The 16,544-nt window shown below is 36.3% G+C and overlaps 1 protein-coding gene across 1 annotated transcript in view; it reads right to left on the bottom strand.

Annotated features, from left to right (window-relative positions):
* MAN1A1 (mannosidase alpha class 1A member 1) overlaps nt 1–16,544 on the bottom strand; it is a 141,013-nt gene that overhangs the window by 84,148 nt on the left and 40,321 nt on the right. The window contains exon 3 of the mRNA XM_058834785.1: nt 10,201–10,316. Coding sequence (XP_058690768.1) covers nt 10,201–10,316 — 116 coding nt within the window. The remainder of the gene's footprint in view (nt 1–10,200; nt 10,317–16,544) is intronic.

A 16,544-nucleotide genomic window follows, 5' to 3' on the forward strand; every position in this document is an offset into this window, starting at 1 on the left:
TACAGGTTTTAAGGCACAACAACTGTAAATAGCAAAATGCAGAAGATGTAGGAAGGCCAAGACTTTAAATAATTTCTTTCTTTTCCTCAGTTTGACAAAATATCCTCTCTATTATTCTCATCCTGCTCAACTTTTCATCTCTTCTGTTGGGCTATACGGTGATCTCTAAATCCACATATCTAAGTACTTATCATTCCTTGCAGATGATTCAGCATTTGCCCAAAAAGTGTTCTTGGATCACATGTCCCACACTACCTCCCCTCACACCATCTCAGACAGACCAGTATTGATCAAAATGTCCTATCAAGTGTTTTCCTACTTCAGTCTAAATGTAACTTACTGCAAAAAACAAAGTAACATTAGAATGAGTTAATTACATGTTCATGAAAAAATTGTAATCATTATTCACAAAGAAGTGCATTCACAAGGAAGAAGATTATCTTTCCCTGGTACAGTGACAGCCCTTTCCAAGCTGGCATGGATAAATACTTTATCAATGATAAAGACTAGGTCCAGCCAGTATCTATCTCAAAACCCAAAGCACATTCTTCCCTGCCTTTTGAAATTCAAGCATAAATGATGGATCTGAGTCTCACATGCTTCTGTTCTTTATTAAGGCAATTCCAACCTTTCCCCAACATTTAAATCACTCAAGGCATTCAATTAAAGAGTTGGTCTAGTGAAGTTTCTTAATTTTTGCTTTCTTATGTGAAACTACTTTTTATATTTCTGTATTTCTGCAGAAAAAGGTCCAGTGGAAAAGGAAATAGTATCCCAAAATCTTGGGCATATAAAAAAGGCATTTGGCTTTCACATGTTCTGGGTTGCTCTTGCTTCTACTGAGTCACTTTTCCATTTTCTATTTGCTGTACACTATAGTTATATTTAATATAAATCAATGCATAGTGGAACTGATGGATTTTCTTCTGAAAGGCTTGCAGGCTTTTTTCATTCGGCTGGGTTTCATGCTTTTCCAGTTTAAACATTCAGATGTCAGTTTACATAGGAGGAAAAAATTGCTCCCTGTTTTCTATGTATTTTGAATTGTAGTAAACTGGCTTTACAGAAAAAACAAACCAACCAGCACTAGGCTACTTATTAGAAATATTACTTCATGCTTTTCATTTTGCAAGGTGTTCTGATTAAAAAAAGGCATCTAGACACATTGCAGTTTTTTTGTGAATTTTAAAGGTATAGCCTTCAAAACACACTCTCAGACTTGCTACAAGGCTGGTTGGTTTACATTCAGGAATTTAACTTTTCTCCTCTAAAATGTATTCTGCACTTCAGTGCCATTGCAGTTTGCAATTTAGCTAAATTTACTAATTTATAATTAATATAGGATATATGTGTGTCCCTGTAAATTTTTTTAAAACATGTGAGCACAATTCAAAGGGGCTGACAAAGTAAAGCTATCACACACATCTGACTCTTGAAAACTCAGACTGGCATCATGGGGTTAAGACTTCAAAATTATCTTGCTGTCTTGCAGTGTTTAGAACATAACACTCTTTCAAGTTTATTTTGAGTATTCTAGAAAGCTGCAGTTTCTCCTCTGTCACTGCTCTTCCCCACTGGTCCTCTCTTATTCTTTATAAGAGAAAAGACAAAGTTTAAGTTGTGCAGCTTAATATTTGTTTCCAAAATGTCTTTTTTTTCAAAATCTGTAATTTCTCTTTCCAAGTGTTCAGCCATTGTCTCACTAAATGCAGCAATAAGGTAAATGGAAACAGGTATTCAACTTAACTTTAACATTCCTGTGCAGGCTTTTTTATTATGCCATGATCCATGTTAAACCTGGGGAGGGGGATATAAAAACATTTAAATCCTTTAGAAATCTGAACTATCTAGATGATGCACCTGTTTGCTTGCTAAGCAGGCCACCTGTGTTAGGAGCTACAGTACGTGTACATTTAATACAGAAGTCTACCTTAAAATCCAACACATAGGACAGCTAGTAGAGATCTGATTTGACTAAAGAAAGCCTGATCTGACCTGATCTGATTGGAGAAAGGATGATTAAATGAGTGAAAGGGGTGGCTTCTCTTCCCTAGAGACTGAGCTAGCTGAAACTCCTATGAATAGTATGAGAATATGCTATGTGAACCTTTTTCATAAGTTCAGGTTCTTTCCATTTCAATCCTGAGCCTTAGCACATATCAAGTACCTTTTTTATGATGTGGGAAGGTGGAAGCTGTAAAGAGGTAGGTGTCAGATGAGGAAATGAGTTAATCAGATATCCCAGACACTTGTGTTTCCTTTGAGAACTGAATTAAATTACTTTTTGATTTTCAATTGCTTGAAGTAAATTGAGTGCTGTATGACCTGAATATTTTGTCTCCAGAACTTTACATTTTGACTTTCTGGATTTAAATATGACCACTTAACTCACAAAACCATTGCTATCTTTCAAGGAGTGCAAAGGCCCTTTAAGGAAGGCTCAGTATGTGTGCACTGACATCTGCTTCTGGAAATCAGCTACAGACAAGAAGACTACTTGGAAATAATGTGAATAAAGGTTTTACTCTTGAGCCACAAAGATTACTTGCACTGTAATATTGAACATGTGTTGAGGGGGTGATCTTTCAGGACATTTCTTGAAGGCAACCATTATTATAATGGTATCAGATTCCCAATAGGTCACTTGAACCACTGAACCTTCGTTTGAAATACTTGCCTCTTACTAAAAGCTCTGTGCAAGCCACTGAAACAGACAAACACTGAGACAGACATTTCATTAATGATAGATTTGAAAGCTGTATGCCAGATACAGTTACTCTTAAACTCACTGTACCAGGTTAGTATTATTCTCAGCACACAAATAACAGAAACTGGCAAAACAAAGTTTTATAATTTCATGTCAAAGAAACATCTCTGCGTGGAAAGTTTGTTTGAAGAAATAGTCTGTTAAGAAAAATGAGCTTGTCCGAAAAGTAGAGGATTTCTGCTACTCCAGCTTTCTGGTTTGAATTTTAAAATTTTTGTATGACACATTGAAGGTGCCACACCCTGATCATTATCCTCTTTTAATCATCCACGTACAGTTTGTACAAATAAGTCTGTATATTTCTACTCAAATCCTAGTTAAGCAAAACTGTCTTTTATTTTGCTCTCAGATCAAGCTGTGCATAAATACCTTATGATCCATTTAACAGTACCAAAATATCTCAGAAAAACTTTCATCTTAACTTCTTACTGCTTCACCATCTGTAGAGGTGAGAATTACTTTTTATTTTAAATTTAGCCTTCTCCCTCAAACAGTCATTGTATCACTTATATAGCGAGTCTGAGAAGTGGTTCAATTAATTCCAATATATCTAATGGAATTCAGTAAGGCAAAGTGACTTGTATATTTCAAATGTATATTTCAAGATGACTACAATGTTCCCTTTTTAAGGAACAGTGTAAAAGACAGCTCTGAAAATCTGGATAAATACAATTTCCAATTTTATGGTCTTTACATTAGTACCCCACATAGACTGTGCAATGTATGAGAATATCTGAAACACCTTTGTTAGTACACATCTGCACTAACATCTAAACGTCAGTTTGATCTGATATTTGCAGGCCTCCCTTTTAGAAAGGATTCCAAAAGTCTGAAGATGTTTTTATATATATATATACACACATACTATGCCTATTGGGAATTATGTGTTTTTGTTTTAATTCCAAGGCTTTTATGTTAATTGCTGAATGCGAGTAATTGGGTCTTCTGTCTTATGTTTATTCAGTAATTTATCATTCACTATTTGAATAATAAATGGAATAGTCCAAGTACTATACAAGACTGTACAAGATGAAATTATTTTGACAAGGACATACAGCATCTTTTACATTGCTGGCTAGACACATAATACCAAAGCAATGTTAAAATTGCTTTTTAAGTAGAAGAAAACCCACAGCTCAGAAACATTCAAGGTACTGGATAAAGTTACAGATATAACTAGAAAACCTATTATACTAACTCTTTTTAAAGAAAGGGAGAGTGGCAATGCCTTAGCAAGACCCATGCTCAGAAAACAACAAATATAACCAAATTGGTAGGGTGCAGTCAGAATAAAGTGCCAAGAATTCTATTAATTAGCCTGTGTTACTCTGCATTTCTATTTTATTTGCAAATCTATGACAGGGACAATTTGATTTCAGCTGCATCTCACCACTCAACTTCCTTCACCCTTCCATAAACCAGGGGCTTAAGACTACAACTGGTAAACTACTGAGGCTTTAAACAGCTGTTATATTGAATTTAATACTGAAAACATTGTTCAGACAAAAAAACTACTGTCAGCTGGGCTCCCCTGAAGGCCTTTGCCTATTGAACTCCTCCAGCTTCCCAAAAATTAGTATTCATATCCTTTTGGATAATTTCATTAATGCATCTCGCTCCTGATAATCTTCCTCTCCACAATTCACAGACCAAGGCCGAAACAATTTCCATCTGTATTTTCTCATGGGAAGTCACCCTCCCTTACAAACACAACATTTGAAACACAACACTGTTTTATTTATCCAGTGTTAGGTTCCACCTGGCACTCATCAGAAGCACTGGTTGCATGTTCTGCCATTCAAAATTCAACTGGAGAGAATACTGTGTGCTCTTTACACAGATGAATGTATTCCCAATAATCAAGTCACCTTAATTTATATTTGAAAAAGAGCTTACTCTCTTAGTTTTTATAAAGATAACAAAAAATAACACCACAAATCCTAACATATAATTTGTTTAAATCTATTTGTTTCTATTCTATTGCAATGATTCCTGGCAAAACTTACTTTCCTTTGATTCTCCTGTTCTTGTATCAAGAATATATAGAACTTCAGTCACCTCATCTGCATTTCCACCTATTGCTCCTGAGTACAAGGAATATAGCAACTCCCCCCACGCACAGACACCATGGCAAGCAGCCCATATCCTGCAGTTTAACAAGCTGTGCAAGAGAACACCAGGGACCCTGTGCTGAACAATGCTGAATAATGTATATAATTCTAGACTAAAAAAGTGGACACAAAGGGCCCACATTTCCAAGTTTAATCAGTTCAATGAGTTTAACTTGTAATTATTATTACTATTAAATAATAATATTCCCCTGCTGAAGCACAAAGGTTGGGAACAGCAACAAATCCTACCATTTTCAAGCAGCCCAGGAAGTACGATAGTCATGGATAATACTACAACAGCTCACTTTCAACTACTGTAATTAAACAAGATTTTAATTACTTCCAATTGTGGGGAAAAAAGTTTCATTCATATTCTACAAATGAAAGTTACTGGCAGCTTGCTAAAATATTCAGTTCCCAAAGACATGGGAAACAATCTTAGCAACCTTTTTATCAGAAGTGTCAAAGCCTGGTTATTGCATAACATGTTATTTAACCTTGCTGAAGTCCCTGCATGGCAAACTGCAAGATCTTAAACAGGAACAAAAATAAAATGCTACTGGGGGCATTAATGAACTCTAACAGCAAAAGAACTGCATTTAGTAATGAATTTGCAGAATCTCCTTTTAGCCCATCAAAATACGTTCTTACACATAATCAAAACAAAATCTAGTCACTTTGAAGTCTGGCATTTACAGTGTACTAATAAGTTATGTGGCAAACTAGTAATCAAATAGTCCCACAAACTAAAGAACCATTTTCAACTGCTGACTTTCTTCAGATTTCACTCTGACCCATTATACATTTACTCACACCTCCCACACGGCTTTTTATTTTTATTTCTTTTTTCATGGGAAAGCTGTTCCAAATTGTTGTATTAGGAAACTTTCTGATTTTCTCACTTGAAGAATAAAGAGCCAAAAAACTATAATGCTCAAAGTCAGAACATTAGGTGGTGGACTGTTAAGTACAATTACAAGTCATAATACTTACAGTCTGAGAATAGTAGGATTTAGATTTGTAAATTCTGAAGTTTGAAACAAGCAAACCGAAGTCTGTCCTGTTACTGATTGCCACATCACACATACAGCTGAGTCAATGAAAAATGCTGGAAGACTTATTTATTACAGATGTAAATAATATTTGCTGGTCTGATATCTTGGAAATGGGGTACACTGGTGTATACACGATAGCAGAAAAAAAACTCCATAACTTCAAGTTTCCCTACTTCTACCAGTGCTTTTCTAGTTCCCAAATAATAGACACATCACTTACAAAACTTCTAGGTTGCATGAAGCTGCTGACAAAAACCTCATTAAAAGATACTCAGATTTGCTGAGCTAAGCACAAAGATGAAAATCAGAAGGGGTAAGTTAGCCTTCAAGCTTCAAAAATGGCATATAAAATCAGCTACAGTGACTGACCAACCTCTGAACAGCTTTGCTTGAGAGCATTGGTAGGACACAAGACTGAGGGTACCCTCACCTTCTTACTCATTCCCTTCTCTTTATGCAGTTCTTCAATTCATTAGTACCTCTCTTTGAGAGCAAATAATGAAATACCCTTCATTCTTTCCCAGTTTCCCTCTTATCCAAAAAAGTGCATAGCTTTCTGCTCAATACCTTGTTCCCATTCTGATCCTCTCTGGCTACACTTCCATCAAGACAGCCGATCAGGGTATGAATTCAAGCCCTGTCCCAAGCACAGTTTGATTGCTAGCATCTTCTGGTCTTGGTGTGGGCCCCTGTTGTTCCAGTCAATGTCCAGACATGCTTTAGGATGCCCCGTAGACCAAGGACTGCTCCCAGTAGGCAGCACAGACTGCAGAGGCAGTGCAAGACTGCCCTTTTGCACAGAAGTAGTTTAGCAGGGCTGAAGAAGAGGGGGATGGATCACTTAGACATTCATCCTAAAGATCCTGGGGGAGGTGTGTTTGGCTGTAGATGCAAGGACACCATCAATTCCAATACTTAACAAATCCTAAACCCTTCACTGCTGTGCCATGTGGCTCAGCTCCTGCACCACTACTCCCCAACACCTGACGCCTTCATTTGCCTCATTAAGATCCCTTTTCCTCTCTGTCTCTTCCCAAGCATATATTCAGCGTTATCTGGCTCTTGGACTGCAGAGACCGATAGCTTTTTCCTCCCCAGTGGGAAGTAGAAGTGGGGTAGTGGTATAGAAACTCTTTCAGAAAGCTCTGTGTGCAACTTCAGAAACAAATAAGAAAAAATAAGAGCAGAGGAGCAGGCAGCAGTGCATAGTTTTAGCTAGGAAACAACCAAGCTCCCTAAAGATCCCATAAACTGGTTGCCTTTTCCTCCCTTGTAACCTGCTGATACACCCAGCCCAACCCAGTTGTTGCAGCCTTGGGCTGTGCACTGTGAAGGGGTGTGTGGGCAACAGCCTGTGTGGGGATGTCAGAACAAAGCCTTGGCTGTACTAATTAGAAGAGCAAAGTTGAATCCCCCAGAGAGATAAGTGCTTTAACAGAGTACAGAGCACATATCCATGGTGCTACTCAAAGCAAAGACCATGGATTTAGCCACTTCAAATGTCATCTCTTTCCAAAAGTACAAGGATGTCTACATCTCTTATAATATTGACGGAATCAGAAAATGCTACTTAATTCCCGAAGGAATGGCTCAGTTTAGCTGAAACTTCAGCAAGGTTTCAAGTGTAAAAAAAATGTCAGCAGTTGTGACATAAAAAAGCTCCAAGCATTGCAACGTGGATATCTCAGTTATAAAATCACAGGGCTACCAGCTACAGCTGTAGTGAAAATAGCCTCTTTTATATTCCAAAAGGGAAAGCTTCTAAACATATCCACTGACAAGCTTTCTAAAATGCACAAGTTTGCCAAGAAAGGTGCTGCTGACTTAACTAGAATTTTCCTTCAAAATCAAAACCTATCTTTGGAAGGGTAAAGAAGAACAACCCTGACATCTAATTCACTGAACTGCAAGATTGAAATCTAACACATAAAGCGATGTTGTCATTTCCCATTAAGTCATCTTTATTCCATAAATCCTTTCATGTGGATAAATCAGTGCCTACTTTACAAAGTGACAATAGGAAACTTTTATGATCAGGTGTTGAGAGTGGTGTGAGTGCTGGCCAAATAGTTTGATGAGTATTTTCTAGAGTTTGTAAAAATTTCCTATGTCCAGCTGCATTGACACAGAACATAAAGGAGCAAAAAATCTGCTACAGAATACAGTCGCAGCAATTTTTGTAAGGAACATCTTAAAGAAAATTAAAGATTTGAAAGACATGGTTCTAAGAATAAATGAGGAGAAAAACTCATCCTATTTATGCAAATAAAGGCCAAATATGTTGATTAAGTAGCTGCTGCCCAGAAAATGATCAGAAACACCAAACACAGGTTTATATTATTCAGAAGTAGTAACTCTTAAGGATATGTCAGTGTGTCAGTTATTCCAAACAAATCCCTTTCATGGGACAAAGGTTTCTAAAACTGAAGCAAGTAATGGTGTACACAACATTTTTGCAGAATATGTCATGTAAGGTCCAATACAGGATAAATGCTTAAACACAAAAGAGAACTGCTGTTCTTTAAACTGAAAAATATAAATACAAAATGGTATTTGAATCTAAAACCTATACTTAAAAGTGGAAAACTAAACAAAAGTACAAGCTGAGTAGCTTCCAACAATCCAGCCATTAAACAAATGGATATCTGTTATTAAATTTGGTGTTGCAGTTATTTATTTTAATTTCCTTTTTCCAGTTTGGGAAAGTTCATCTACTTGCTACTGATGCCAATGTAAAATTCAATTACATATGATGATGAAGTATTATAAAAATAATTTTGTGAGGTGTTGAACTCCAGACTGCTATTTACAGGAATATCAGTAACAATATACTGTTAGTGACGCACGTCAGTGTTATCTGTGAAGTTGCTATGGTAAATCTGCTTGACTCCTGCATTGACCAACTAATGGAATACAAAATTTCTGACATTTTCTTAGTTTATAAGCATTACTGAGATAAAGAATGGATGCATTAAAAAGTGGAAATGCAGGCAATTCCATCTATAAGTTTCCAGTACCAAATATAGCAAGATTTATGTAAAACCAAAGATTTTCATGTTAATAATGTAAATCACAATGCTTTACAGTGTTCCTCCAAGTAGAACTCAGCTCATCCTTTTAAGTGGAGTTTGTTATTTTCTGTTGTCTTATCCTGTTTTTTAAACATCTTGATAATACCAAGCTAATAAGACAGGAATTTAGCATTACAAAAATACCTTTAGGAAAAAAAAACTCTTATGCACAAAATAAAGTTAGTATGTCATTCAGGCTTCTGACACTACAGAGGAGCACTGTTTAATATCCACTATTTACATTATAAAAGGTAATATAAGTGCATACTAAATTACTGCTTCTATAAACTATGTAATATCCACTCTTAATAACTCCTTCTTAAAACGATAATTAATTCTCAAGCATGGAAGCGACCCTAATTAAACCTGGGTTTTGCATAACTTATTAGAAGGAGTACTTTGTTTTCAAAAAAGGTTTCTAACATTAAGCATGTCAACTACAAGAGCTTTTAAGTACTGTGCTTACTTTACTGCGTGTATCAGAGGTGCTTCATCAGCTCTCTGAACCCAAAAATAAATCCCCTGGCCCAGGAAAAAAAAACAAAAAACCCAGGACTTCTCAATTTAATTGAAGAGGTTCCTGCTTGTTCAAGGCCTTTCTAGAATAAAATCTTCAATAATGAACTTTGCCCTCAGCTGCATATTTGCCACTTAATAGAGTGATTTGTGGAGCTGTGAAGACCTGATGCTTTGTAAGACTAAAGCAGTCCAGTTGTGCCAATAGTTCAGCCTAACTCATGATACTCAACTTTACTGGAGTAGACAAACGAACCTAAGTCATATGTATGGTACATACCTTTCCCTGTAGACAAGTAAAATCTGTGAAAGATTTCATAAATGGAAAATGTAAAAGGTTTACATAATGAAAAAATTAATGCCTGAAGGTTACCAGTTCTTCTACCCAGAAAAGCTGAAAAGGCTGTTTTTTCACTTTACAATGGCAAATACTTTATTTCCTTTTTCCTTCCTTCAGTACAGCTCTTTCATTGCCTTCCATCTACTTAAATCTCTCTGACTGAAAAAGAGCATATAAGCAGAGCAGTACATTTCCTATCTTCCAGCTTCCTGCCTTGCTTTATCTATCAATGATCTAAATTCTTTAGCCTTGCATCATGCTTGTAATACTAGAACCCAGTCCTCAGTTGGCCCCTGGAGACTAAACAGAGCATTAAATGTTAATCAGCAACGCTCCTTACCACATTGAAATCCAAGTTTTTTTCAACCCACTCCTTGGCTTCCTTGAACTCCTCTTTCATTTCCATGATGTACAGTGTATCAAGGGCATCCACGATTGTTGCTCCTTGTATGTTACCTGAAATACATGAAGAGCCACTGATTTACTTTCCAACAGAAGACATTCCAGTTAGATTTAATTAATTTAAATTAATTCTAATTTCAAAATCCAATTTCAATTAATCCAATTAAAAACTGGGTGCATAAGCATTTAAGTGGTAACTAGTAATTCACAGCCCTTACTTTGATTCCCATGCCACAACACAACATCATAATATTTAAGTATTTCTTCCCCTAATGAACTTTTGAAGAGCTGTTCTAATGCACTGTATTTTCAGCCATAATTTTGCATTTTAAACCACTGATAGAACAGTTCACCATAAAAAGACATAAAACATAGTAAATCTCGGTAATTGAGAAATTCCTGTTTCTTCCAGTTTGGAATTAAAATCATCAGTTGCTTTTTTATTTTTGTACTCAAGAACATACGTAAAGCTTTGAGAAGCTGGTGAGTACTGATCTCATTTCAGTTAGGAAATCCTTTTAGGAAGCATAGTCTGTGGACAACAATTTTTCTGGTATAGTGCATCACCCTATAACCTGCAAAAGTTATCACTGGGGGAGGCAAAGGCAAACTTGCACACATGGGTTTGTCAGCTCAGGAGGTGCTGCAAGGCACTGGTTTTCAGAGCAAGGCACTGGTTTTCAGAGTAAGGCACTGGTGGTCTGCAAGTGCAGCACCCTTCTACCTCTGTTGCAGAGGTGGGTGAGAGTTAGCCTTGACCTAACACTGCCAGATGAAATATCATCAGTATGTTGGCTTTGGAATGGATTAAATGTTCATCATCCTGTACTGAAAGGTTAATGTGGATGGTGTGGTTCAAGAAAACACAGTCACTCAAAGTACTTTCCAGTGCTTACTTCAAATTTACCTTGACCTTTTCAAAATACTATTTTTGTCTAGGAGAAGTTTCAATTCCTATTTATGGGATAATGACAAAAATTCATTTTTGACCACTCTACTAGAATTTATATTTCCTTACTTGGCTCCCACAGTTTTCATAATGAATGGAAAACCATTGTTATATTTTAGAGAAGACTCTGATAGAGAAGTAAACATTTATAATTACAAAATAATTTAGGTTGCAATCAACAGAGAAAGTCATTAGGTCCAATCCCTGTCTCCCACAGCAGGGCTAATGAGTCAGGTGAATAGCTGACTACTCATTCTGGAATTGATTGTACCAGGAGAATAACAAGATAGTAGTTACAACTAATTAAGGAACTTGATTATAATCTTGTCTCTGAAATACCTGATGAAAAAATAAACTTATCAAATATCAGAATTCAGTTTTTCATATTTAAGAAAGCAAGCTACTATATCAGTCAATTCTTGTGTTCACTGCCATCGTGAGTTTTCTGCTTCCACATGAAACATAGAGGTGATTGGAGAGCTCTATATAGCAGGACTAACATCACTTTCTTAAATTAAGCTTCCAGGCAGAAAATAATTTTCCGTTTCCACCATCTTAAACAAAACAATATTTGAGGTTATTACAACAGTTATTTGGTCCATTTAACAGAATCAGATAATTTCTCTATTTTAGCAGCTGCTTATACCACCCATTTTTTGAATGCCTCTTTCCTACCCTGAAGGAAGTAATCTCTACATTTTCCCCCAGATATTCCACCAATAAAACTGCAGCAGACTTTGGTAAGTACAACATAATATCCTCCAAGAGCTTATTTGGAACTTGGCTGCCCTTCTCTAATACAAAAGGAAAAGTATTCCTTTAAACTTGGCTAAGCAACTTATATTTTTCTTGAGCTTATGAGAAAGTGTGAGTGGAAAACTGCTGGAGGACATTTGCTCAAGAATGCTACTGCAAAAGCTCTGGAGATGTCTGGTAACTCCATACAACAAAAGCAGTTCCTAGTGAACCTTTACAGCTGAGTTCTACTTACTGGAGAACCATCTATAACCTGATTTGCTTCAGTGGATTGTGATAGCCTCACCATGCAAAGACACTCTTTGTGATAATCCTCTTGTAATACAACTAACACCACCACTAAACAGTTGAGCTTTCAATTTTAGGGATTAGTACTTGAGCTGCAACCCACTACTAAGTCAGAAGGAAAAGAGGAGAAAATAAGAAGAAAATTTATTGAGAAATCACCCTTGGAGTCACCTACTTAAGATTTTTTTTCCTGAATCTGGCCTATGTGACCTGCTTAGAACACAGACAGAAAAAAAAAAATGCTAGAATCTCAAGTAGATCTTTCTTTATTTGAAATAACTTCTGCTATTATTCTGAAGGCTCCAGAAAATGGAATAAAACAATTAATGTGACAATTAGTCAAGTTTGTCAAACAGCTGTACTTCCAAGTTCTTGATAAAAGACAAAAGAACAGAGAAAGTCAGTTTAGCGGCCAGAATTATGACTTGTGAACAACTGCAGTTTATGCTAAGTCAGCCAACAAGATAACTTGAACTTGAGAGTAGTATGGAAATCGTGATGCTGAGCAGTTCATTAATAAACAGTCAGACAAAGTAGTGGTGCAGGTGAGGGAAGGAGTGCAAAGAAATTAAATGAATGTTTCTTATTATGGGATAAGACCAAATATCTCACAAGCCTATATAAGCTATGCTTCTCAAAGCACAGCACATAAATTATTAAATACAGTTATCACTGTTATTCATTCCTACACAACATTCCCAAGGAATTACACAGCAGTCATGGGCTACAAGAAGCAAAGATTATTGCTAGGCAATTACAGTACACACTCATGAAACAGAATATTTGGACAAGAGGACTGTTTTCCTATACACCTACTAAGAGTGAGCACTGTGTTATAGAGTACCAGCAAAGTTGCAGTCACCATGGTAGAGTTTCCTAGTTGCCCTAGGCAGGAGGAAGATACCACAAACAATACCCAGATAAAATTCATAGACCCCAGGTAAATACAAATACATTTTGCAGATAATTAAAAAAATTATATATATATATACACACTCAAGGTAGAGAAAATGAACTTGAAACTCATAAAACATAAGCTCATAGGGAGTAATTTTGATGATAAAAGAGATAACCAGATGCCTACCAAAAAGAATTATTAAACTCTATCAAAACCTCCAGACCAAGTACTCATATATGCTCCATTTTACTTCTGTTGCTAACCCTTTACTTTTATCTCTTCTCTTTACTAACAGCATCATTTACTTCAAGAGATTAATAGAGAACACATATAATAGCCTACTATTTTTAACTGAAAAGAATGCAAATGAAATCAGTCAACATGAAATTTCCAGTAGACCATCAAGAAACACCTACAGAACTTACTTTCCAGTATAACTCTTAAAATCTTGAGCAATGATCTGGAAGAACACAGAAAAAGAACATACTGCTAACAAGACTTGTGGACTATTAACCACAATGGCTTATTACCCAGCATTTCAGAACTGTACAATGTAAAGCACATGTACAGTGTATCTCCTCTGGGTAATGCACAGTCAGCCCATTTAAACTGCATGCTTTTTAATATCTAACAGTGCCAGTGTACGTGCACACAAGTAAAAAAAAGAAGGGATTACATCAGAGAATGGAGTGGCATCTCAGGACTGGGCTGCAAAAGCAGAATAAGAAGAGTGGTCAGAGGATGAATAACTTTGTATGAGTTTCCAGGATGGCACTGCAGGGAGAACTGCTCTGGATGTGAATGACAACCTTATTAGCACAGCTCTGTGACTGAGCTTATATGTCCATATGGTTTAAGAATCACAACTGGCTTATGGCCAAAACCTTTGTAGCATGTGCCAAAATAAGTTCTCACTTGTCTAGCCCAGGTTTTTAGATATGGCCAGAAGAGTCCGGAATAGAATCCTTCAGAATCAATGCTTGTCAGTGCATTTGAGAGTTTACAATTTCCTCCCATCCCTTGCACACCAAGCTTGGCATTTGAGAATACATATAGTTTTCACTAAAGCAACATTGTGATTTGAGCTGTAGGTTTTTTGTAGCATTGCTTCAAAAGCTGACTCATATTTTAGAACAGTGTTTTCCTTTATTTAAAGTTCACTGAAAAGGTTCCTATCCAATATCATTAGCAATTTAAAGTGTCAAAAGTGATTAATTATTAAAGTGTGCTATGCCAAAACACGAAACTCTCGACTGAAGTACTGGCAAACCCTCAGCAATATTAACACTTCTAATTTCAGTGACTATTAGCACCTGGTTAAGAGTGGAGAAAGAAAATTCATTCAATTTTTAATAAACCTAGCTTTTTGTATGCGTAACATGAAACAATAGAGTAATATTTCTAGAATGCTCTTCTAAATCTCTAATATTTTATACATCTGTGCATTTTAGAGCCAACTCTGGTGTCTTTGAATTTGATAAAGCTCAAATAATTCCTTTCCTTCATTGCTTATCTCTGTGCTTCCTGTGGAAGCCTTTGGCATCCACCACACTTCTAGCACCATGCAGCTCAGCTATATGCTTTGTTATGAACCACCTTCCTTTGTTTGAACATGCTGCCTAGTAATTTGCTATCTCCACCCCTTCCTTACAAAGGATATCACTCCCCACAAGGAACAATAAATCCTTGTTCATTCCATCTATGCCGCTTTTTATGGACCTCCACGTATTGTTCTGGAAAGTTGTCAAGCTTTACTACTTACTACGAAGTCTGCCTGTTGTGTGTATTAACTCAGAATTATATCTCCCATTTCACTAAGTGCCAGCTTAAATTAGGAACATTTTCTATTTCTAAGTGCAATTATCGCCTGTTGGGAAATCCTTCTGGGTTTGTAAAACTGTTTGCAGTTTGCCATTGTCAAAGCTACCCCAAGTAACTTATTTGAGCTGCCAAATTTCACTCTGGTCATTTGATTTTTGAGCATTGGGATGAGTAATTTGAGAGTGAGAGGCCAGTAATAAGCCTGAAAAATGTTTTTTGGAAATCTAAAAAGACACTACATTTGTCTTTGTTGTGCAACATAACCTCCTCTCAAAAATGCTGTGTTGACCAATTCATCCACATATTTGCTAATGTTATTCTTTACACAAGTTAATTTAGTTGAGATAGATGTCAGGTTTACTTCTAAAATTAAAACCACATACCAAAGCACAAAATTTCAAGGAATACAGCAGGAACAGTAAAGACAAACAAGACTGGGATGCGGGGGAAGATTTTGAATCCTTTCAATTTAAATTAATATGTTGTTTAAACACATGCACAATTAATTGCCTAGGCTATATTAATAAACTTAGAGTTTGAAAAGATACATTGCTATATACTGTCAAGACAGTTTTGGATATAAATTTTGGCAGACTTTAAAAATATTCATACACGTCAACACTCCATAAAAGAAACAACAAAAAAACTGTTCAAAGTGGGAGGAGCAGATTCTTGCTAAATTATAGTACTTTGGGGTTTACAGAGTGTGAGTATTTATTAAATGCCTACCTTTTTGCCTCCAGAAAAGGTATTTTTCACTTGTAGAGATTAATTATACTATGCCCACAAGTTACAATATCAAACTGACAATACTGCACATGAAACTTAACTTCAGATAATTAAAAAAAGCCCTTTAGTTACAGTCACTTATGTGCAGAAAACACTTCTAGAAAGAGTTCTCTGCTAGTGCAGCAGCACTCATTAGTTTTAAAATTAGTTCAGAAGGCTTAGAGAGGAACAGCTCCTAGTTTGAGGGGCTGGTGGTGGAGTGCTATGAAAAAAAAGGCAAAATTGTGATTTTGCCACTTTCACAATAGGAAAGTAGATTAGTAAATCTCTGCTTCATCTAACATTGTTAACAGTAACCTGAAGCATAAAGGTTAAAGTATTAAAAACTAACAGCACTTACTCAGGGCCTACTTTCTACTAGGAATAGTCAGACAAGATTTAGTAGTTATGGAAGAAGTCATGCCCTGTTTTGGTAATGGACAGATATGGTGTAGACAGATGCTGAGTATTCCAATTTATTTGACTCATCTAGAAACAGTTGTACACTTCATGGAATTAAACCAATCAAAATATTTCTGTCTTTTCAAATAGTTGCTACAATATGGTAAAACCTAACATGGCAAATACAAAGGAAATAAAAGCATTGCATGGATGTGCTGAAAAGACATTGCCATTGAGGCACGTATGTGGCACTGGCTTCAAGGAGAAATGTTTCAGTTCACATATGTTTCAGTGTTTCTCTAAAAATATATTATTCTTGGTGTGCACATGTGAGAGAAAGCAACTTCTGCTCATAGCATGAATATATCTACAGACTGCCTGTCTAAAGACTTTCTCAACT

This window comes from Poecile atricapillus, chromosome 3 (assembly GCF_030490865.1).
Source record: "Poecile atricapillus isolate bPoeAtr1 chromosome 3, bPoeAtr1.hap1, whole genome shotgun sequence".
Classification (NCBI taxonomy): Eukaryota; Metazoa; Chordata; class Aves; order Passeriformes; family Paridae; genus Poecile; species Poecile atricapillus.